Here is a 25957-nt window from a genome sequence, read left to right on the forward strand (position 1 = left end):
CAGGCTCTTTTTGCAGACATGTTAGCAAAGATGTATTGAGGTTAAAAACCAAAGATAGTTACATCATTTTAAAAGCCAAAGAAGAGGTTTTAGGATCGCTGATGTTTCTAAGTTAATGTTAAAAGCAGATAAATGTTGTGACCTATGTCACCAAATATGCAACTTTTTTTAAAATTTTGTTATTATTCCTCCAGAATGTTTGTTGTTCTCCTGCACAACTAGCATATTGGACATTGAATGTGGTTCCTCCCTGGTGCCCATCGGCTATAAAGTCAGAATTCTGAATTATAAGAAATGTCAAAATTATAAGAAAAACAGTCAAAATTCTGAAATTAAAATGAGAATTCTTCTTTTTCCTCTGTGACCCTAATCTTCTTTTGTATGATAATCATAGCATTAATTGCAGCAAAAGAAAGTATTAATGGTTTTCAGAACTAAACCATTATTGAACGTTTAAATTAACTACTCTATTTTCGTGGAAATGTGCCCTGCGACAGACTGGCGACCTGTCCAGGGTGAACCCCGCCTCTCGCCCGGAACGTAGCTGGAGATGGGCACCAGCAACCCTCCCGACCCCATTAGGGACAAGGGTGAACAGACAATGGATGGATGGATGGATGGATTTTCGTGGAAATGTGTGATTTTTTTTGTGACAACCTCAAACATTTCTTTGGCTGTGTTTGTCCTGCAGATGGAAGCCCGCTGTCCTGGTGGCTGGATCGCCAAGGAGACAAAAGGAGTTACTGGGGGGGCTTCCTGCCTGGAGTGCAGCAGTGCTCCTGCAGCCTGGAGGAGAACTGCATGGACATGAATTACTTCTGCAACTGTGACGCTGACACAGACACATGGTATGCACACTACATTTAATATTTGCAGAATAAAGTCTTTTCTATTTTATTTTGATTTAAAATTAAATTTATTATTTTATTCTCTCATGTCAGACACGTTTTGAAAAAATATTTCATAAAAGCAGGTCTCACCCTCTCAGAAAGGAAACGTGTGACGACAGTCTTGTTTCTCTTGCAAGTTATCCTAACTGAATAAAACAGTATGGCTGTGTGTAAACGGCCACCATGATCAAAGCTGGGAGAATTCACTAAGTGACAGGGAAAAAGCTGCAGTGTCTCTTTGTCATGTTTAACATGGTAACACTAGACTATTCTTTATGAAGGAACAGAACTGTGTCTCCCAGTGGCTTCTGGCTGCTGCACTGTTATGTTCATACATTTCTGATAACTGGGATTTATGTAAATAAATTGGAGCAGAGAAAGGAGGCTTTGTGAACAGCATCTTTCACTGATGTGGCTCATTACCTATTTATCAGATTCTTAATGAATTTATTTATTAACTTCCATAATTATTAATATATGATTCTCATTCTAAACATGATAATAAACTCATATTTTATGTCATGGTCCATTATATTTAACACAGCAATTTGACAACAGCCTCTTTAATACAGCATCTTTGGTCTGAGTTTTCTTCTTGTTTAATTACTTTTTTTATTTATTTATTTTTTTTTTTTCAGTTTTAAGCTGACCAGTAAGTTAGCACAGTTTTGTTTGGAAATGTGTTTATTTGGCTGTTTCTTTAGACCTACCAGCTTTTCTTAACACCATGACATTTTCAAACAGCTCAGAAAAAATCCCTAAAAAGCAAAGAATGTCATCTTTTCCTGTTCAGTGGTATCCCAGGTTGTTGACATTATCCTGAACCACATTTCAAATAAAGCATCATAATAGCTATTTGGCTGATCTAAAAACTATGCCAGCCATAGCAGAATAGACTGGGACAAGATAAAAACAGAGAGTCGCTAACAGAAGAAACTGAGCAGCTGCTACAGTGAAAACCAGTCTGGTGTTGCAGCATTGAAGGATGTCCATGCTGGCTCAGGAAAAGTTTGCTGTTAATGATTGGATGCAAACAGCTGGGCTACATTACACACATCCTCCCTTACATATTGCTTTATATGATCAGCTCTGCTTGACTGTATTATATTGTAATTGCCTGTGTGTACGATTGGAATATATTTACAGATGTGCTAATAATCACATATCCTGGCAGAATTATTTTATTTTATTTTATTTTTCATTATTCTGATGCCTTTTCCTTTACTCATGGTTAGTTGTTGTGGGGAGTCATTTCTAATAAAATAATACTGTTTATAATCAAATAACAAGAATGAAACCTGATCACACCAAGATGATCCTTGTCAAGAGTGTACACAACGTAAAGTTTAACATCGAGTAATGCCCACTCTAACTTCCATACTAAAGTGTTGTGAGGAAGTTGTTGGAGAGTTTATTTTTGGGGATGGGAAAACTCTTCTTGGCAAAAAGCTTCCCGTTCCTGTAGGTCTCTCATGAGCTGCAGGTCTGACAGGACAGTGAGAGAGTAGGAACCTTCACTCCACCTGCTGTAGCCAAGGACAGGTTGACTGGGTCTTCTGTTTTGGGACCAATGTCTACCTGGACAGTCCAAGAAAGTCCATGATAAGGCAAGATCATTTATTTGTCTCCCATGGGAGAAATTTGTCTTAGAAGAAGTCACATAGCTGCAGTACAACAAGGACAAAACAGTACTACAAAGTCAATAACAATAAATACAATAACAAGCACAAATGATTAAATAGACATATATTAACTTTACCTGAGTGAAGGTGGCACCCCCACCTTCTTCAAATCAGACAAAATTGGTATCAAACGTTTGTTCTACGTTTGTGCAGCAATTTTTTTTTTCCTTTGTGTCACTATCATTTTAAAAATATTAAGAAATGTTTCTAGAGGTCATGAAAGGTCAACCACCCTCCCAACCTTCTTCAAATCAGACAAAATTGGTGCCAATCAACTCGACTACGTTTGTGCAGGTTTGTGCAGCAACATGTTTTGTTTGTGGTGCTTTGGCTTTGAAGACATTAATGAAAGATAAAAGGTCAAAAGGTCAAATCAACCAGCCCTCTGACGACTAGTTGACCTCTGACCTCTATCATCAGAGGGCAACCAGAATCAGGCTACTTTCAGAGCAGTAGAGCACTTATTAGCTAGTTAAGCATTTACTATTGCTTACATGAAACCGCGCCATGAGAGAGTGGTATGCTCATTTTCATGACCACCCGCTGCTTGATGGTGCAGCCTTGCATATGATTGTGTTTGTTCTACTAAAAAGTGAACAAACTATCCATGTTTTCTGTCAAAGTTTGAGCAACAAAAAACAGGAGTCAGGAACTGTTTCAATAAAGTATTTTATTCGAGTAGTTTACTTTAAAAAAAGGCTTTGGGTGTTGGTTAATAACATTTTACAGTGTAAATGTAAAATATTACATTTTACATTTACACTGTGAAATGTAAAATACACTGTGAATTATTGTGTGTATTATGTGTATGAATTATTAAAAAGTCTAATAATTCATACAAAGTTCAGTTTTGCTTAATCTACTTGACAAAATTAAATTCACTTTACTTGAATTTTTTTTCATGTAATGAAATAAGTACCTTAAACAAAGAACAGTCTTGCTTGATAAACATAAATTAATTATGCAAATAGTTGCCTTCATTTTTTAAGTAGATAGGACAGAATATTTTTTATCATATCGTTCTTAGATTTACATGATTATATATTTCTATAGCCAATTCATCGCGATATGAATTTAATCTGTTTGTCTTGTAAAGTGTGTTGAAATTACATCTTTTGTATATCTTAAGTGAACGGAACTGCACTGAATCACAGTATAGATTCTCAAAATAATAAATATGACCTTAATAATGACCTCCATATTGACTCTTTTGGATATGTGATGTTGTTCTAGTAATCAAAATGAACATCCGGATGAAGCATTTCGTAATGTTCCACAGTCTGAGCTTGGTAGCAGTACCAAAAAGCAAATTAGCAAACACAAAACACAAAAATGAAAGAGTGGAAAGATAAATCTCTCGCTCTCTTTCTGTCTGTGGTGTGGTCATGAACTGCTGCCCAGAAAAAATATATTGCATCAGTGAAACTTCCACCATTTGGCTAATTAGGCATTTAAGTGCTGACTTGCTCAACAAATATCACAGTAAAAGCAGCCATGTTTCCCCACAGCCACTGAACATTTGCATTTTCTTTCTGGAAAGGTACCCGTGTCATGCTGCATTTGGGTTGAATCCTCTATTCACTCATAGCAGCTCATTTAGTCTTTTGATATGAGAAAATTCATTAGCATTTTCATTTGACAGCGTTTCCTTTAAAATAATTAATTGCAGCACAAGTCAGATATAATGCATTACATTTATGAATTACATTCATTATGTTATGAAGGAATGGAAGTGAATAATTATTTCTGTGTTGATTGGAGTGAAAGGTTAATTTAAGGTGCTGGGCGGTCGGAGCTGTTGTTTACAGCAGGGTAATCCTCTCCAAAGCCTCCCTGATTCCCTAGTGCTCATATTTTCACTGGCACTTGTTTACATTATGAAAGATTCATTTCTTTAACTATAGACTGTACATTCTATGACTGTTGAAAACAGTTGACAGTCTCTGAAGACATTGTTGAGCTAATATTTCTTCTGTTTCCCTGTCTGTCTCAGGACTAATGACACAGGCATCCTCTCCTACAAAGACCACCTTCCAGTGAGTCAGATTGTGATCGGAGACACCAACAGGACTGGATCGCAGGCTGTCTACCATGTCGGCTCTCTGCGTTGTTATGGAGACAGTAGGTGATCACCTCAGCGCTGCAGCTGCCGTGCCAGATTTGGTTGCAGATGGAGACAGATTTGAGACAAACAATGTTCAGACCGCGTCTCAGACTCGTGCTTTTGTGTTTGTCAGTGGATAAAGAGTTAAGAGTCCTTCTGCCGTTCTAACAAATCTAATAACAGACAGAGGAGTATACCGTCTGAATCCCTTCTGATATATATATATTTATATACCGTCTGAATACATGTACATTCAGACGGTATACTCCTCTGTCTGTTGTTAGATTTTATATATATATATAAAATCACAATTTTAATGTTGAGTATCTTGACACTGAAGCAGGTTTTAAGTGCACTGTTATCCAATCATGTCCTTTCATGGGTTATGCAGGTCATGAAGGGCTTAGCACACTCTTAATTCTGTGTCTCACCACTGCTTTAAAACCAAGGATTAAAAATCTCCTAGTTCAAGAACATAATGCTAGATAGTTTTCAGTGAACACAGTTCACTGAACAGGAAGTTACGCTACAAAGTCAGGTCTGTGTAGGTTTTGCTAATATGGAAGGATATATGAGTAGCATATGCAGCAAACTGGAAAAAGTATGAAGTGTCTTGTTATGTCCAAAACACAAACCACATTTTCCACGGATTACAACAGCATGGCTGTGTCTTAAAAACTGGCCTGCCTGCATTCCACATCTGTCACTCAAGGAAAACATCTGGAGCATTATGGAAAAAATAAAATCCCACAAACTGGTCAGCTGCTTAAATCCTGAAAACATTTTACTTGTAAACCTTCGACAGCTGGTCTTCTCATTTCTAAAACACTCTAAAAATGAGCTGATGGAAAACAGGGGTAAACATTATCCTGTCACAGTTTTAATAAAATGCTGGTGTGGATTCTCAGTCATCCAGGACACAACAATGCGAAGTGTTTACATAGAAGGCAGCAGGAGAAGCAGTTGCCTTCTACTCAAGCACTCAGAACATGCTGCTGGCATCTAAATCGAGGTTTGGAAAAACACTCTTGTCTTTGCAATAAAAATAAAAAAAAATCACAAACAGGTTTTTTTAAAATATATTTTCCATTAAGTATCATTTGAAAATAGAACATCTTGCATATAAATAATATGCACAGGATCACCTGAACATATTTAATCAGCTGATCAGGACTTGTTCTTTTAGAAGTTTGAGATGTAAAGTCATTTGCTCAGTGAGCGCTGATGGAACCAAACGATAAAGAAGTCTTTTCTTTGGCTGAACACGGCTCAAGGGAGAAGTTTGTACTGTTTTACTGTGAAGTATTTTTTAGATGACTATGTTTTACTTTTTTTCTGAGTAAAAATGTTAGTGCTGCTCTTACTTGAGTAGTCATTGTGAGTACTTTATCCACTTCTGCTATCAGCATTACAAGTTACAATCATTTAATCATTTATTTAACTTGGTTTGTTTACAAGAATAATAATACAGCACACAAATGGAGTGAATAAAAACAAGAACTGAACACATATTGAAATATATTGTAGATTATCTCTAAGGTTCAATTTTATGTATACATCAAATATACACACACACACCTACACACACACACCCCCACACACACCTACACAGACCTCTATGTCTGTGAGTGAATTACACCTAAATTATGCAATCTCTGTAATCGTCAGCATGCATCTAACATAATCCTGGCTGCAGATTTATTAGAGCTTATCTCAGTGACAGTTTCCTGGCACTTTAATGTACAGACCACAAATCTAAAATAAGGAGCTACCTAGTAACTACTACAGCACAGACCTGTCATTAATTGGACCCTGCTGAAACATCAGTATCACTACCTACAGTTAAATATATTTTACATCTCAACAGACTAACACACTGCTGCTTCAAAATCTCCTTGGAATTAGTCTTAAATTTCAGCTGCCTGCATAAACAGCAAAATAAGCAGACAAACATTTATTTATTTATTTTACCAGAAGCATAAGGAGGATGTTTGTTGGAACCAGGGTCAGTATGGTGTGCCTGCACCCCGCTGTGGAAGTATTAAAATCATTTATCTGCCAGGCAGTTAGTAGTTCTGGTTAACTGCACAGCAGGTGAGTACTTGTGTAGATGTTAATGTACAATATATGGTTTGCTTGTACATACTCATTTATTATCGTTTGCCAAATATTCTGTAGAAAACGTTCAGTAATTTCAAACTTTTATTCACCGTCCATGTTTTAAAGATCACTGATATAAAATTTAACCCACCAGAAATGTGGTTTAACATACAGACAAGCTAATAAGTGATAGGAAGTTGACATCGGCTAAATGTGTGTACCAAATTGTGAGTGTTTCAAAATGACTTACATATCTTATGTTCATGGATGAATGGATGGATGAATTGATTGATTGATTGATTGATTGATTGATTGATTTGGACTCTCGTTTCATCTATTGTTCTTCTTCTCTTTCTTCTTCCAGAGTCTATATGGAACGCAGCGTCTTTCTACCAGGAGTCCTCCTACCTGTACTTCCCCACCCTACAGGCAGAGCTAGCCTCAGACATCTCCTTTTACTTCAAGACTAGCTCTCCCTCAGGAGTGTTTCTGGAAAACCAGGGCCTGAAGGACTTCATCAGGGTGGAGCTGAGCTGTGAGTGAATACTTACACCACAATGAGAGTGATGCAGTACATCATGAGACATCAGCCTGCATGCCAGAGTGTCCACATGTAAAGAATGGCCACAAAAGCCATCAGCAGTATACTTTGCTCTTCCTGGGGAGTACTGTAGTTGACAGTTCAATTTCCCAGAGACGCAGCCTGTCAGGTTTGCACAGCATGATGTAATCCCAGTGGCACAGTCAACAGCAATAGCTTGCTCTCATGCACATATAAAAGCTTAACGAATTCGTCTGATGGGTAAAGTGGAAATAAAATTAAAAAAAAAAAACTCTTTCAGATTTATTGCAACAAAACATTAAATAAAATTATATGCTTACACAAAAGGTTTGAGCTCAACAGTAAAAATGTGCAAACACAAGTTAGAAGACAGCAGATGTGTTTAGCTCAAAACTATAGACAGTGCACTCAGGTGACTGTGGACTTCCTATTATTATAATCTGTTTTGTTCTCAAACCTGAGAGGGATGTTGTGTGGATATTTGGAGTCATTATGTATTGCTGCAGCATCAGACACATTGTAAAATATTGACAAGCTGTCAGCTAAGCCCCTTTGTAAATGTATGCGGGTCATCAAGTTTTCAGCAGCATTGTATCACGTTGCATCAGAAAGGCAGGATGGAGGAGAACATATAAAACCTCATATCACATTCAGTCTGATCTGACGTTGTGTCTCCCAGCTCCAACAGTGGTGACTTTCTCTTTTGATGTGGGCAACGGTCCGGCAGTCCTGTCCGTAAAGTCCCACCTCCCTCTGAATGACAGACAATGGCACTATGTGAGGGCAGAGCGGAATGTGAAGGAGGCCTCCCTGCAGGTTGACCAGCTGCCCCTTCGCCTCCTGCAGGCTCCAGCTGATGGACACCTCCGCCTCCGGCTCAGCAGCCAGCTGTTTGTTGGTAGGCTTTCCATCAAACTGATTTTTTTATTGCTACATTGGGGAAAAGCATTGTGTGAATGGCTAAAAGTTAGTATTATCAGCATTCTTATTTTGTAGGCTTCAGACATTCAGTTGAACATTTAGTTTTAGTCTAGCTGTGCTTTGTGACATGAAAATGTTCTCCTTTAGAACATTATCAGGAACTCGTGCTAACAGCTAATATGCTATATTTGTTTTAAGTCACTTTTCTATCATCTATTTCTTTTGCATTACAAATGATGCAAGTAAAAAATTATTTTTTTTACTATGTATTTAAAATTTTCAGGGTTTGTTTTTATGTTAAATTATATGGTGATCTTGAGTGTCAAGAAAGGTGCCTACAAATAAAATTTATTATTATTATTATTATTATTATTATTATTATTATTATTAAGAGAAGATAAAAAAACTGCCAGAAATAATTTATACACTCTCACTAAAGGTGGGTTAGCTATTTTCAGAAAAGAGTTGTCCATCAGCTATTTTAGGGAAAATATTTGTCGATTGTCATGTGGTGCAGCAAGGGGACAACATAGCTTGCTCCACAAAGTTGTACAGTCATGGCCAAATGTTTTGAGAATGATTCAGATGTTAATATTTACAGTCTACTGCTTCAGTTTTTATAACGGCAATTTGCATATACTCCAGAATGTTATAAAGAGTGATCAGCGTAACAGCAATTAATTGCAAAGTCAATATTTACCTAGACAATGAACTTTATCCCCCAAAACACATTTCAACTTCATTGCAGCCCTGCCTTAAAAGGACCAGCTAACCTTGTTTCAGTGATTGCTCCATTAACACAGGTGTGGGTGGTGATGAGGACAGGGCTGGAGATCAATCTGTCATGATTAAGTAAGAATGACACCACTGGACACTTTAAAAAGAGTCTGGTGCTTGGCATCATTGTTTCTCTTCTGTGAACCATGGTTATCTCAAAAGAAACACGTGCAGTCATCATTGCACTGCACAAAAATGGCCTAACAGGAAAGAAAATCGCAGCTAGAAAGATTGCACCTCAGTCAACAATCTATCACATCATCAAGAACTTCAAGGAGAGAGGTTCCATTGTTGCCAAAAAGGCTCCAGGGCGCCCAAGAAAGACCAGCAAGTGCCAGGACCGTCTCTTAAAAGTGTTTCAGCTGCGGGATCGGGCTTCCAGCAGTGCAGAGCTTGCTCAGGAATGGCAGCAGGCAGGTGTGAGTGCATCTGCACGCACTGTGAGGCGGAGACTCTTGGAGCAAGGCCTGGTCTCAAGGAGGGCAGCAAAGAAGCCACTTCTCTCCAGGAAAAACATCAGGGACAGACTTGATATTCTGCAAAAGGTACAGGGAGTGGACTGCTGAGGACTGGGGTAAAGTCATTTTCTCTGATGAATCCCCTTTCCGATTGTTTGGGACATCTGGAAAACAGCTTGTTCGGAGAAGACAAGGTGAGCGCTACCACCAGTCTTGTCTCATGCCAACCTTAAAGCATCCTGAAACCATTCATGTGTGGGGTTGCCAAGGGAGTCGGCTCTCTCACAGTCTTACCTAAAAACACAGCCATGAATAAAGAATGGTACCAGAATGTCCTCCGAGAGCAACTTCTCCCAACCATCCAAGAGCAGTTTGGTGATGAACAATGCCTTTTCCAGCATGATGGAGCACCTTGCCATAAAGCAAAGGTGATATCTAACTGGCTCAGGGAACAAAACATAGAGATTTTGGGTCCATGGCCTGGAAACTCCCCTGATCTTAATCCCATTGAAAACTTGTGGTCAATCATCAAGAGACGGGTGGACAAACGAAAACCTAGGAATTCTGACAAAATGCAAGCATTGATTGTGCAAGAATGGACTGCTATCAGTCAGGATTTGGTCCAGAAATTGATTGAGAGCATGCCAGGGAGAATTGCAGAGGTCCTGAAGAAGAGGGGTCAACACTGCAAATATTGACTTGCTGCATTAACTCATTCTGTCATTAAAAGCTTTTGTTACTCATAATATGATTGCAATTGTATTTCTGTATGTGATGACAACATCTGACATACACACATGAAAACCAGAGGGCAGCAGATCATGTGAAAATATAATATTTGTGTCATTCTCAATACTTTTGGCCATGACTGTAAAGTTCAGAGTAGTAGTCGCCATTTATTTTAGAAAACTTGACAAAATCAGGAGCAATGACCACATGGTAAAGAATATTTAAACCCATGGAAGTGTTTCACTGCCCTCAGCTTGTTGGTTGCAGTAAACTGAAAGTGAAACTGATGGCTACACGTACTGTCTGACTTAGAGCATTAAATCGTAATTCTATAGTGATTAGACTTATTGTCCGCCACTCATTTGCCGTTGCTACTGTATTTTTATATTGGTGGTTGGAAAAATGACACCATCATGCAAAAATTCTGGAAAAATGAAATGTTTTCTATATATTGTCAACACTAAGACATGTGCTGTGCAGTTTGGTGTGTTTCAATTGAGTTAGCACTAAAATAAGGTGATCCACTCACCTACACTCTGACACACAATTAGTAGAGCCAGTGTTTATGTGACCCTGTCCGTGTGAGACGACACCTCGCTGATCCTTAGACTCTGCGTTGTGTTTTCTTTAATGGTGGTTGTCGGAAGGAAACTTGAGGCAGAAATCGGACACACACGGCGGTTGAGATCGTGGTTCAGACCGTTTATTCGGACCAACTGACAGCGCAGCGGCTTCGCCTTCAGAATTCACAGCAAATACTGCGTGTCAATATAAGTCTCATTAACGCAGTTATTATTATTATTATTTTTTGTTTAACAGATACAGCATATATTAAAAAAAGAAGAAAAAGACAAAACGATACAAAACTAACTACTTGGACATTAAAAGTAACATTTGGCTACATTGAGGAGCTGGCGGTCAGCATTGCTTACCTTCAGAATTCACAGCAAATACTGACCGTTGTACTGCCAGCGCACCGTAACAGTCGCCAAGTACGGTGTTCTTCAACGGACACACTTTACCAACTTCCACAACTCAAAGAACAAATCTAACATTTTGGTGGCATCCGCTAACATATTTAAGCCACTGCCCTACATCTACATGAGCTAATCAACCACCACTGTGTTCAGACGATCACTAATGATCACAATATAAACATCAAGACTGAAAACATAATAATGTAACGGGCTGAATGTTCTGTTTTGGGGGTTTACCTACTTTTTGTGTGGAAAATGTTTTTGTGTACTTTGGTGGTTATTCCTCTTGATACACTTGAAGGTAATATCTGCTCTATGGGCTCGTTGATCTGTTATCTGTTGGTTGCCATGGCAATGGGACTGCTTGTAGAGTAAAGCTGACACAGCCAGAAAAAGTGGAATAGAAGTAGTTTTGAGATGTTCTTCATTTGTTCTCGGTGTTATTTTACATTTTCTGTGGCACACTGCAGCTGCTGTAATATGGAGGACCAAACTAACACAATTATAAATAAAAGCAGAAATATATATATTGTGGTGGACACAAATGTTGCAGATTTTGTGTGTGCTTTCACGTTATTAGTGCATGTTGCTAGCTGCTACATTGATGATGTGTATTTTGCTACCTACCACTGTAAACTTGAAGGTCCTGACCTTCAACCTCTTGCCAACATGCTTGCCACAGAAATGAACTAGCACAACCTTTTCTTAAATTGAAGTTATTTCAAATTATTTTTGTTATTAAGATGTACCGTCAGTAGTAAAAACAAATGAATAAATAATTCAGACATACAAGCATGCATGCAATTAGTTATTGCACTGATTACTTCAGAAAGGTGACAAGACTGTTCCCAAAATTGCCTAGATTTTCCGACATCTAGATCCACATAACATATATTTTTCAAATTACCGTCTGTTTGACAACAGCAATTTAAATGTGTTATTTAAATTAATTAATCATTTCTCAAAAGCAGTCCAAATCTACAGAAAATTAAGAAAAATGTTAAAATCATCCAGGTCATGTTACAGATGTGTCTATTCATCTAAAGGCTAACTACAGAGAATTACAGCAGATCGCCTTTTCACCTTTTAATCTTTAATAAAAAAAAAAACATACCTTGAAAATCAATACCAGTGATGTCCAATGTAACATCTGAGACAAAAATACTCTGATTTGCAGTTATCTATATAGTTCAGGTAACCCTCAGCACGGCAGCAAACACTGCAGATACAATTTTGTTTTTCTGCAGGAATCCTCTCAGCCAGCCTCCCCTCCTCCGATTGTCTTAAATAGAATACTCTGTGTGTTAAAAAGGGTCATCCAGACCACTAAAACAGACATCAAGGGTGCTCTACATGCGTTAAGTGTCAGCATTTGAGAAGTTGGAAATGAGAAAATGTTGGCATCCATTAACCTCTGTAACCCTGGAACTGCGGTATCTTTGTTACAAATTAACCTATTTCAATGCAACACATCAAGGTATGCATAAAGTATTTAAGAGCACAAAATAGCTCAGAGAGGTGAATGTAATAAGTATCAGGTGTGATGCTGGAGGTCAAACAGGAGGTAGGAGAGAAGAAGAAAAAGTCCAGTTATTGCTCCAACCTGGAGAAAGAAGCAATAAATCAGAAGTTTTAGAGTTTGAGACTTATCAGCACAGTCTGTCACACTGAGGATGGACAGAAGAAACCCGATGAAGGCCGACCCAGTGTTTGGGTGAAGTTCCTGGTATTCTACTCAATCAGTGGATCTGGCTCTATAATTAATGATAAGTACAACAGAAAAAAGAAGCCGTCCAACTGCCTTCCGGCACTTAGTAATACGCACTGCAGCTAGTCTCTGACTTTGTCCATCTGCTGTTTGTTGCTGCTGATGAACAGTGGACAGATTGTGTTTTACTAGCAACAGCTGCTGCAACTGAGAAAGATGAGCTTTTAGAGGAATTACAACAACAAATCTGTAAGTCAAAACCACAACAGTTAGGACAAACATAACTGCAAGTAAAATACAGACTATTAGGAAGAAAACTATTAGTATTTTTGAATTTAAATCTGAATAAAAACTTCAGAAAGATTATTTGGAAGTGAATTAAATTACTCTGGTTAGCCTGCTTTCTTATTAATCAGAGAGAGAGAAAGAAGAGAACCAAAACTAGAGTTCTTACAAAGTTCATGATGCTTTTTAAGAACTCTAGTTTCAGTTGAGAATCTGGGGGCCAGCGACAGAGGAACAGGAACCCTGGATCTGTAGGTTGACCGTGAGGCTGAAGGTACCAACGAAGAGGATTTGGTGGCTGTGTTTTGGTGTCCACAGGGTTGAAGTGCCAAACTTAGAGCTTGACGCCCGCAGGGCTGTGGCACTAGGAGAGCTTAACACTTGATAGCTGGCCTTAAAATGTCCCCCTTAAGACTGAGGTATGTCTTGAACCCATGTAGAGGCTTGGGAGCTGAGGTGAGTCTTGCTTGAGCCCCTCAGAGCTCTAGAGACTGGAGAGCACTGTGGAGCTCAGGAGCTAGCAATGCAGCTTGGAACCCTAGAACCAGTTCTACATAAGCAGCCACTGGAGAAACCTAGTAAAATTAAGTAGCAAAAAATAACGAATAAATAAACATAATTAGAAACACTAAGAACTGAACTAAAGAAAAAAGGAACAAAATCTAAAACCAAGTCAAACCCCAGATATGACACATAGGCCAACTGCATTTATGAAGGAGCGCTGATGTTTTAAAAAGCTACAGATTTTAATTAAAAGCAGTTAGATTATGTTACACAGTTTCTCTTTAATTTGTTGTGTAAATGCCTTAATGTTGTGCAACATTCGTCGAGGACTAAGGCCTCCATACATGGGTTGTGCTTTATACCTGTGTCACCTCAGCACCCCTCTCTTATACTTCACAGAATGACTAATTATGTCACATTTGAGAAACATAATATATCCAAAAAATATTATCGGATCAAATTAATATTACAATAAAGATAAATTCACTCTCGACCTTCATTGTGGTCTGCAGGTGTTGCTTGTGCATCAGAGTCACAGGAATACCAGAAACACAGTACAAAGGGACCAACTTGGGACTTTTGCTTGTAGAACAAAATGCAATTAATTGCATTAATGCCCCCCCAAAAAACCCAAACTTTAAGTCAGTTAACTGTAGACTAGCTTAAGATAAAATGGAGACTTGTTCTGATGTGAATGTGGTTCTGTTCATAGAGACGCTAGGATTATCTCCTTATCATGAGTCAGATGAGATAAATTACTGGTTCCAGCAAAGTAAAAGAATCCTCAAATAAAGCATTTGTACTTGGATGCATGCGGTATTGAATCAAAGTATGTTCCAACACAGAAGGAAAAGCACAATTATCAAAAACTTACTTTTTATAAATTAATCCAGAGTAAGTAAAGTGAGTTGTTGAGACTTTTCATTCACAAAGTCCAAGTAACTTAGTAAAAGTGAGTGTTGATAGCAATTAGATGATAAAACAATGTATTTAATTTTTAATTAAAAACAATGTTTGCATTTATAGTGTACTAGGAGAAAATAATTTTACATTATGCATTCAAAAGCCCCCCAAAAATTTACATTTAGAGACTAAAATACATTTAAAATTATAATAGCATGGAATTATAAATATGTAAATATCTAATTTGACAGTTGGAAGATGTAATATTGGATTTTATTTAGATGAGTAATAAGATATTAAAGTTACAGTAGGTGTAAGTCAATACACTTCATGCTAGGTGTGTCTTGTTTTAGCTATGAATTCTTCTGTATTATAAATGTTGAAGGTCACATCCACATCTGATTAGGTCCTGGCAATCCCTTCTAGTTTTATGTGGCCCCCTAACAGGCTGTGTAAATCAGGTGCCCCCTCCCCCTTTATTAAAAGGATGTAAAATTGATAATGATGTTCCATGGCTCTGATATTTGAGACATGATCTATATAAGTAAGAGAGAAACAAAAAGCAAGGTGGATAAGGTAGCTGTCTTTCTGTATTCCTCGTGTGTCTCAGAAAAACGTAGCTCCTTTTATCTGTATGGGTGTGGTGGGAAACAAGAGGCTTGTAATGATATACCAATTTCACAAAATCTAATTTGTTTTATCGTTTTTTTTGTTTTCTTTTTCATTACTCCACTGGTTAAGATGCATGGCTATTGTCACTGATTTGTCGCATATCTGCTGTGTTGTCTCCTCTGACATTTAAATGTGTCCTATTTAAGTGACACTCTTATACGATGTCATAAAAATCATTCCCTTTCTTTTTAATAAAATCTCAATATAGGGAAGCTGCCCAAGGATCTAATAGCTCATTTACTTTAAAAATAATTTACTAAATATGTGAAAGGACAGATAGAGGTGACAGTCCTCTGTGGGTCTTAAAGATAATTTCCATAAAGCACAAAGGGGCCATTTCATTTTTATCTAAGAAAACAAAGATATAGTGCACAGAGCCATTGATCTTACAATATTTTTGCACTTGTATTTCAGTATGTGCATTTTGATATGGAAGATAGTGCAAACACAACCTGGAAGTAATATTGTAAAGCATCTGAGATTTATTTCATGGCTAATCAAACAAACTGAATGCTAGCTAAATAACTACTTCATGTGTGTGGTGGTAAATATGAAAAGACTAAGGAGATATGTGGAACACAAACCAGGAAGGCTGGTGGTGTAGCTCTACAGTCCCCTTGGGATGCCAGCGCATACTGTCTCAGACATGGTTCAGAATACAGAAGTGATGGAGAATAAAACGAGCGGAGCCAAGGAAAATAAACAAACAAACCAACTGGCTTCGTCAGTTTTTACAAGAACCCAAAAGAATCCCAGGCAACGGGCCAATGCCCCGAGTTTTCTGTTAACAGAGCGTGGACTCAAATGTTCTACACAGCAAGTCATCTTCCCGATCATTCCACAGTCCCTGACAGCTGTGATAAATCTAGCGTCACATTTGGTGTCGAAAAGGTACAAAAGTTAATGTTACAAACAAACCAGAATAAAGTGGGGATTCTATTATATGCAGTCATAATCATTAAATTCCATTCCTACTAGGCTTGATTGTCAGATTAAATGTAGGTGCTGAAAGTAAAACGCTTGAGGCAGGAAGTAAACATAATTATGATTGAGCCAACATGTCTGCACCGAAATTGCTATTCTATTGGACTGATGTAATGTTCTGTCATGTGATGGACCTGTGCAGGGTTTACCCCACCTTTCACCTTGTGACTAATAGCGATAGGCACCAACCTCCTCACTCCCACATGACTCATAAGGATCAGCAGATACACTGTTGACCTGAAAGCAGAGCATCATTCATTATCAAGCAAAGTCATGAAAAACATAGAACAATTCTGACTAACAGGAGCGATTCCTACCACTAATCGTTCAAAGGAATCCAATTGCTAGTGAAAAACACATCAACACTCAGCAGCTATAACTTAGTTTCCTCTGATCATATAATGTTGCTGGAGTTGTTTTCTTTCCACTGGTATCTGCAGCTTTTCTTTTGAGTGACTAGGTTTTAAGCCGCTTTCCCATCATTAATTTTAACACGATCCTTTGGTAAGCTAGCTGTAGCATCGCACTTTGAGCTCACATCTCGGCAAATAAAGGGTTGTTTACTTGCAGTACCTCACGGACCACTAGGGGCCGCCTCCCAGACCACCTGTTGTTCCGAGGTCCACAAATTGAGAAAGACTGGTCCAAAGTAATACCGCAATTTTCTGAGACATAGAAGTTTGGGTATGATTTACATAAGCCATAATCATAAAAATGCAGATAAAAGGTTGAAATATTTTACTCTGTGTTTTTATTTCTAAACAAAATGGCTGTTTCACCTTTTGAGAAGACTAGCAGGAAATACTGCACCTTAATGCAATATTCTCTTTTTTAGATGTACTAAAATAGATGGATGTAATATTCTAATCTTAAAGGTTGTGTTTTCACTAATATAAGTCGAAGGCATCATATAATTTTTTAAGGTTTTACTGGCTCTAGTGGCCTTTATTTTGACAGTGAATCAACAGGAAAGTGGGTAATGAGAGAGGGGGAAGACACAGGGTAAATGTCATCAGGCTGGGACTTGTGATGGACTCATCAAAGACTAAGTTGTGCTTTACCCCTGCACCGCCACAGCATCCCAAGAAGATATGATAATAAACAGAAATAAAACTTTGAAGACATCCATTACTGCAAATTTAACCTATAATGTATTTCACTTAGTCATTGAGTAAATGAAATGAGCTTTTAAGTTACATTATAATCTATTGAATATGACTGTATATCTACATGATGATCAGTCAATATTTTACATACAGTGGATATTTCTTAGCATATTTGATCACTTTCAGAGGAGTTAGTAACAATGAGGGACCAGACCTTAAAATAAACTCCAATCTCAACATTCTCATAGCATTTGATCCTAGCTTTTTTATATAAATGTATTTATTTATTAAAAAAAAAAGACTTACATCACCATCTCATTCTGATTTACAAACAAACCTAAAGTTGTTTATACTGAAGTCACCACTAAGAATAGAAAACACATATAAATAGGTACAGAAACAGATGAACACATACTTAAGATTTAAGACTTTGTAGCAAGGTGAATAACAGGCCTGGAGGCAAACACATAGCAAAGTGGCTTTCCACTATCAAGTATGGGAGAATGATTAATACAGTAGCTGTAATTCTGGATATACCACAAGGGACTATATAGAGATTTGGTAGGCAGTGATGACCAGAATGTGATTACTGTTGTCAGGACATGTGAGAGGGAGCAGCAACAACAATGTAAAGATGAGCTGCTGAGTGGGCTGCTCATCCCATACAGAGGGACTAACAGCCTCGGCAAGAAAGAATCATATCATTTGTTTCATATTTCACTTTCATCTTGAGCTATCCAAGAATGTTTGCTTACCTTTTATAAATCATTGTCCATACCAAAAGTAAAGAGGATGTGTTTTAAAAAGATATGTCTTCATTCAAATGGATGAAAATTTTACAATTGTGTTTTTCATTTATTTCTGTTAATTTATGTTTGGATAGTAGTGAAGAATACTTTAGAATACTTTTGACTTTCATCAGACCACAGAAAAGAGCACAACACATTTAAGGTACTTTATTGGTGTCAAAATGTATCAACATTGTTAACTTAGCTGTACCAGTCTTTACCTGCAGCTGCTGACCCCAACAGCTGCTCCGAAACACATTCATGAGAAGTGGCGCAGAAAGCTGGGACATTTTTTCTTTGTTATGTTTCCATTTTCTTTATTTGTTTTTGTGGGGCTTTGATTGTATATCAAGTCAAATTTTTAGGTTGGGTCTGCACCCAACCTAAAATTCTATTCCCAAAATGGCATTATCCATATTTTTGGATAAACGCATATCTTGTTAACCATCACAGAATTTTTAGCAAATTCATAATAGTCTATGAAAGTACATGTTATTTTTTCATGTGTTTGTACAATAAAAATGGTGATGAAGAGGACAAAAGGTTTATACGAGTCACTGAAACAGCTGAGACTTAAATGTTCTAAAAATTCCCAACAGTTGCATCAAACTCCGTAGATTTGATGCAAGAGAAATGAAACAAAACATCCATTTGTCTCTCGGTAGTATCAGAAGCCTTTTTATCCATTCAGCCCGTGAAAAATGACAACTGTGGGTCATGCTGTAATAAGAATTCTGCTACAGGGACCTCAGTGGGGAGAAGGGTTAATAGCACTAAAAACAGCACAGACACACTGCAGCACAACCTGTAACACTGGTAGGTAGGATTCTACTTGAAAGAGTTTGAATTCAGATGAGGGAATGTATAATGAATGCATGCTGCAAATACAGGCAGAGCTTCTCTTCATCTGAAACAATACAGCATTTAACAAGCTTCATTTATCAGCCTTAAGGGATTGTGAAAGGAGATTATGCCTTTAGGTTTGTGATTTTTTTCCCCTCTCTCAGATAAATTACTATCACAACTGTATGATTTATTTTCCATCCAAAGTCATCAGTCTTCCATCTCTGGGAGGGAAAACCTGGAGTGAAGAAGTACAGTTTGAGTTTCTCTCTAAAACTGATGAAGGAAAATAGTTTGTACCATTAGTCTAGATGAGGTTTTTTTCCTTAAATGCCTAAAATGTTTCTCTAGTTTCATACTGGTTGTTTATGGTATGGAAGCTTTATAAATAGCCATAGCTATAAAGTTACTGCAGAATCTTTTTTGTCATCTAAATGGTAATATGTTTTCAGGGGGAACAGCGTCCCAGCAGAGAGGGTTCTTGGGCTGCATCAGGTCTCTTATGGTCAACGGCATGACCTTTGACCTGGAGGAGAGGGCTAAAATGACCCCTGGGGTGAGCTCTGGCTGTCCAGGGTACTGCAGCGGCTCCAGCAATCTTTGTCACAACCGAGGCCGCTGCATCGAGAAGAGCAACGGTTACATCTGCGACTGCTCACAGTCTGCATATGGAGGAGCCACCTGCAACCAAGGTGAGTCCCACTCTGTGAGTGTGTAAACAAAAGATACACAGTGTAATTCTTTTAATCAATTAAGGTTGATTGTAGCAAACAGAAAATCAATCACTGTCAAGGTTATTCCATTACAGAGAACCAATAGGAATACGAGCAATGCAAGAGACAATTAATACCTGTCCCTACTGCAGCGTGTGAAGGCATTTAAAATGCATTAGAACAAATTATCTCCTGCAGTATGGGCACAGCCTGCACAGACTGGAGAGGAGTAGGCTGAGCAACCTGCAATCTGACCAAGTGACAAAGAAAGAAAGTGAACACTCTGTGAGAACACAGATGAAAACTCCGCCTGAAGCTGTGGCGAACCACTCTGCACGGTTCCACTGTTTACTGCTGCTTATGAACCGAGATCTGAAAACAGCAGGAGCTTCAGCTTTTTTCAAAAACCTGCTTCTACCTCCATTTTTATAATACAGAGTCATAAAAATAAGTAAATTAGAACCTTTTTCTCTTTCCTTTTGGAGGGAACAGAAGATCAGGGCGATGGCATCAAAGAGAGTATCAATTTTGTAAAACAAACAAAAAAAAAAAAACCTGCTTGTGGTATGAACAATTTTAGCCCAAAACTTTACATTCTGTTTAGGAAATCCATGCCAAAACTTGTTTACAGCTCTGTTAATCACTAAGATATGATGCTTTTAAATGTCTTTCTGAATATACTAAAGATCAGACCTTCACACAAACCAGAAGAAGGAAGATACAGATACAGAAATCTGATTAGTGCACTTCGAAAACTTATTTTGATATGTAGAATATAGGATGGCATTTTCTTGATTATAAATGACCAATGGTTTTCCTGTTGGGATGCATTGGGACCCCTCCTGGTAATCTAGAGAGTGTCATTACAGAGAGGGTTGTTTGAGTCTTTCTGTTACCTCGTCTGATAAGGGAAAGACAATGGTGATTATTGATTAATGCAGTAATGAAAATGAAGCACCATTGATCGTTTTGCAGTAAATTTGAGCATATCATTAAAATGTATTTAGATCTAGATGGTATTTTTAGAGAAATCTAGTATGTATAATTTCCTTTGGTTCTTCATTGTACTCACCCTCCTCAGGGTACACTGAATTAGTCATAAAAAACTATTTAATAGGCAGGGAGTGTGTGGTCAAAATTCACCAGCACAGCAGATGGAATTGTGCCTTTCTGTGGGGCAATCTATGTAGATCTAAAAACAGGCACATCCAAACTATTTCACTAGTGAACAAAGCAGTCAACATTGAACAGAACAAATGAAGTATTGAGTCACCTGAACACCTTCCTCATCAACACAGGCTGTAGACAAACCTCACCAGCTGGTTCTGTTGGACCCAGCTGAAGTAATACAAGGATGTATTTGTTTATGGACTTCTGCTACTCTAGCTGTTTGGCTTACAATCAGACAATCATTTATTTTATTGAGATAAGTTTGAGTCAGGGGGTGGTGCACATTAATCAACATCATACAATGTAAATTTGCCCAAGTTAGCTTAAGCAAGCTCATTTTCATCTGTGTGAATGAGACAGAATCATTAAAACACAAAATAAGACTCCCAGCTGTAGGATCAGTTCCTAGTGTGTACAGAAGATTTGTTGATTTGTTGCATCTCATCATGGAACTCCAGCTGAAGAATGGAAGACAGGAAATGTTCATTCACAATTCTGATTCAGGGGCTGAAAAAACCACAGTGACCAGCTAAACCACAATTGCACTTGAAATCACTATTGTATCACACCATTGTGTGGCATTGGGAATAACACATCCCAAAGCTTTAATCAGATTTCAGTTTTTCCTTTCTTTCTGTCCTTATTGCAATCATCTGAAATTCATCTGAAATGCTGGTGAAATACTATGATGGCTGGTTACAGGAAGCCAGATATGAATGACTCCTAGATTAATACTTTTCTGCATCTGTACAATAAATACTAAACTACACAGATATTTTTAGATTACAGATATTTTAATCATATCATAACAGATTAATATTATATTAAACTAGGGTTGTCAGTGTTAACACGTTAAGTCATGCTATTCAATCTGTTAATATTACTATTATTAATAAAAACTTAATATTACATTACATTACATTACATTACATGTTTGATTTGAGACCATGAAACATTTTTAGAAAACGTTCATACAGTGGTGGTTTTTGATATGGGCTTCATGGGCAATCTGATTCAGGGGCTGAAAATTGCCCAGGATGACGTCATAAAGGGGTGGGGTACCAAGATCTAGAAAATGAACTGTCTTTCATCTCTCAGTTGACCTCTTAACAAGTTTGGTATTACTTGTTTGTATGTGTAGTGGAGTAAATTTACCTTAGTTGCTGTAGCGTACAGGGAGACTACATTACTTGATTGACAAAAATGTTTTAGAATTGTTTGCATTTGAATTGGTCGGAGTGAAGCAGGAGGGGCTTGCACAGCTGTGTGCTTATTTGTATTTCAAGCTTGCAAAGTTAGGCACAGCAATTAATCATGATTAATCACAGTGCCAATGTGGTTAATCTGATTACATTTTTTAATGGATTGACAGTACCAATTTAAACTTGAAATTAAATTATATCAGAATTATGTAGTGCTTTTGAAGACACTCAAAGATGCTTTATAATGAAACCTGTCATCATCATGATGATGGCAAGCTACTGTATTGTAGTCACAGTTGCCCTGTTTTTTTTTTTTTAAGAATCCATGACAGTACTACTGTGTCATAAGTGAACTATTTTTAATTTACTCTAAATCAAGCAAACTAATATTGAATGAAGACTTTCAAAGGGTAATGACCTTTAAAAATTTGATTCTTAAAAGTGATCTCAAGTCACTGTATGCTTTTATTTTACTGAGTTTTCCTTATTATTTTGCACACGCACACACACCCCCACACACGCATACATCAGACATCAGAGCTGCGGTTGCGGTAAAATCCCCCTTTCTTCATTTTGTTTCAGTAGTTTTGTGTGTATGTAAGGGTAGTGGTGTGTGTACAGCAGTGGCAGCCATCAGTGATGTGCAATGGGGACGTAGTCGCCTCATCTTGATCCATTTTACCGCTGTGTGCTGGCAGCAGGGACTATGGCACTACCCAGCCACTCTCAATGCAAATATGTTGTTGCAGCAATGTAAAGACAGCTGTGAGCAGAGTGTACCACCATACTCTCACTCCTACTCACCCCCACCATCCTTTATTCTGGAGAAAATACTTGGATTTGAAGATGGCATTTGATCTTATGCTTGAAAAACAAAAGAAATCAGTCACTCTGCAGCAGTACCTGCTTATATTAGTGCAGCACAATGGCTCTGTGGCGAAGTCCTCATTATCATCTGTTTGAAGAAACTCTCTTATATGTGTGGAATCATAAAGTTTTAGGAGAACTTTGGGTTTCCTCTGTTTTTCAACCCTCCATCACAGTGGTTATATAACATCAACACAAGGAAGGCTGATCCTGCATGCTCTACTTTCAAGGCTTGTTTTAACGTGCCATGCTTGTCTGGGAGGACAGGCTCGAGAACTGTGCCAATTTTACACATCAAAGTTGTTTGTAGGTCTCAGAAAGTAGCACTGGATGAGGGAGAAAGAAGCTGTGTAAAGGCTTCTGGGCCCTCAGAGAGATCCGTCTGATAAATTGCCCCAAGTGATGAGACATGAAATACGGCAACTCTTTTGGATGTAACCAGGCTCTGCACGATGGACACTAATGTTGGCTATTTTAAGATTGTGAAATTCCCTCCAGTCATTGTGTGCTTTGTTTTTATAGCACTATGTCTTTCAAGAAATTTGTTGTTTGGGGTCTGTTGATTTATCCTTTGATGTAATTTAAATGGCCTGTTGTTTTTTATTTCAACTGTAGGTGCAAATTAACCTAGACTTTTGAACTCTGTGCTGATAACATTGCTGAGGTTTTTCTTCTTGTGTCCCTGCAGAGGTGTCTGTGTCCTTTGACAGAGATTCTTCAGTGACCTACACCTTCCAGGAGCCCTTCTCAGTGATGCAGAACAGAAGCTCTCAAGCTTCTAGTGCATTCACCGAGAGCAGGGCCAGAGAGGACATGGCCTTCAGTTTCGTTACCTCCCAGAGGCCGGCCATGCTGCTGACCGTCAGCACCTTCACTCAGCAGTACATTACAACCATCCTGGCCAGAAATGGTAAGAATGGATATAAAGAAACAAATTTACATCTGAGATAAATAATAGCAATGAACTATGGCGTATGAAAAAGTGAAAATGACAGTTTGGCAGTGCTATATCTTACAGATTTAAAGTCTGGACAATGTCTATATTTGTGTTTATCTGTCTGTGTTTCATTTTTTCTTCATAATCCAAAATGATACAGACACATCTAAATAATCTCTCTGAAAACACAAAAAAGTTCCCAGAAGGGATTGTTGGATTTGGATGTTTAATGCACAACTTCAGCAGGTCTGAGTCTCGCAGAACCTGCTGGGTTTTTACCCACAGTAATCTTATGAAAAACAGGAAATATTTAATGAGCGCTCTGCACCAGAGCATTATGTTTTTTTATTATTTGCCCAATTTTTTAATCATTCTGGAGAGTAAGGTTACTCCTGACTGAGTTTCCAGGGTGGTAAACAGCAATCTGCAGTGACTGTTGCTGGGAACACATTGTGTTTGTAGCCCTAATATCAATGGAATAAAACCCTTCTGTTCTTAGGTAAAGCACCCAATACTTTGCCAGGTGGCAAGATGTTAAGTGACCTGTGGAAGGGATGTCTCAGAATGTAGAGGGTGTTCTTTCAGAATTTTCTTTAAAAATTATTTAGTATATCCTTACTGAGTGATATAGGTGCTTTGGATGCTGTCAGTAGTACTTCATGTATTTACTAATCTGGTCCTGTTCAGAGATGGTAGTAACATGTTTTCTGATTCTGATAAAACTCTTTATCTCTGTTCAGTTCCCCACTTTATATACACACAAATACACCTGACAGAGTGAGCTATCAACTCAGATGTCATATGGGAGAAGGAGAATTAAAACTGTGTGACTTCTCAGAGTGCATTGCCAGTGCACAGACACAACAGATTGTAACCCAATAAGCGTCACCACAGTGAAATAATTTGACAGCTTGCTGACACGGATCATCTGCTCTACACACCTGAATCTTGCACAGAGGGCTGCTTAATTAAGTAAACATGCATCACTGCTCAAGAGTTTCTATTGATACAGGGAAGACTTTACATTTTGGTTACCAAACTGGGTAACTTCCACTCAGAACTTGACCTGACCCTGCAGAGAAAGTTACCTGTGTCCTGTTAGTTAGTGATAAAGCTAGTCCCAAGTTGTCCTTCCTCATCTTTTTCCACAGAATTACAATTCCAACAAGTTTATAATAATTTCCTACATGAAACAGAAAAAACAAATGTATTGAATATTTTCTCAGAGAAGATTGATATTTTTTTTACCATGCGGAAGAATATGATTTTAGAAATGGTATATACAGATTTTATATTTTCTTAACTGGTAGACATTGGGTAGTAAATCTGCTCATGGTAAACGGACTGAACTAACTTGGTGCTTCTCTAGTCAATATCTAAAGTCTAACAGAGACTGCAGGAGGCAAAGCAGTTACACTAACACATCTGAGCAAGTGGAAGTGGAGCTGAAACATTGAATTCAGTGGTTGCCATGTTGCTGTACTTACAGTAGATGTCTAATGAGTTCAGGAAGAGTGGAAGGTATCAGCTGTCACGTCTTCCGTTAATCAATTGAAAAATGATGCCAAAGGCGGCTACATATTTCTTAATTTCAACAAAGATCCAAAGAATACCGGATCTGGCCAGGGTGGTGTGGGTCAGACAAACATTAGACCACAACCAGAAACGTCCATATTGGGGATCAAAATTACAGATCCATAACTGTTGCTTCCCTCCTAATCCTTCCCTTCTAACTCTTGTCATTTTTTCTCATTTTATCCATCTATACTTTACACTAATAACGCATAATCAACACAGACCACTGCTGATTGTCAACACTCATGCAGCTTCATCATGAAAATGATGTGAAAGCAGGAGTCTATTTATTGAAACTAGGATACAGTCTGTGCTGATGCAATATTGTCAGGAAGTGATAGAATCACTGTCATGTTAACTGGCTGTTATGTTGTGACTGAAATAAGCTGCATCTACATGAATAGTGACTAATCTACACTTCTCTTCGTTGATTTCTTAATTACTGAAGTGAGTAGTGTCTGTGTTTATATATCTTCAGCGTTCTGCTCCTGTGTGCACTG

At 38.0% G+C, this 25957-nt stretch overlaps 1 protein-coding gene across 2 annotated transcripts in view; it reads left to right on the forward strand.

Annotated features, from left to right (window-relative positions):
- cntnap5a (contactin associated protein family member 5a) overlaps positions 1-25957 on the forward strand; it is a 214842-nt gene that overhangs the window by 161169 nt on the left and 27716 nt on the right. For both annotated transcript variants that reach the window (XM_028022913.1, XM_028022915.1), the window contains exons 14-19: positions 692-848; positions 4566-4693; positions 7141-7311; positions 8018-8236; positions 19446-19685; positions 23634-23855. In XM_028022913.1, coding sequence (XP_027878714.1) covers positions 692-848; positions 4566-4693; positions 7141-7311; positions 8018-8236; positions 19446-19685; positions 23634-23855 — 1137 coding nt within the window. The remainder of the gene's footprint in view (positions 1-691; positions 849-4565; positions 4694-7140; positions 7312-8017; positions 8237-19445; positions 19686-23633; positions 23856-25957) is intronic.

The sequence above is a fragment of the Xiphophorus couchianus genome, chromosome 7 (genome assembly GCF_001444195.1).
Source record: "Xiphophorus couchianus chromosome 7, X_couchianus-1.0, whole genome shotgun sequence".
In the NCBI taxonomy this organism is placed as follows: domain Eukaryota; kingdom Metazoa; phylum Chordata; class Actinopteri; order Cyprinodontiformes; family Poeciliidae; genus Xiphophorus; species Xiphophorus couchianus.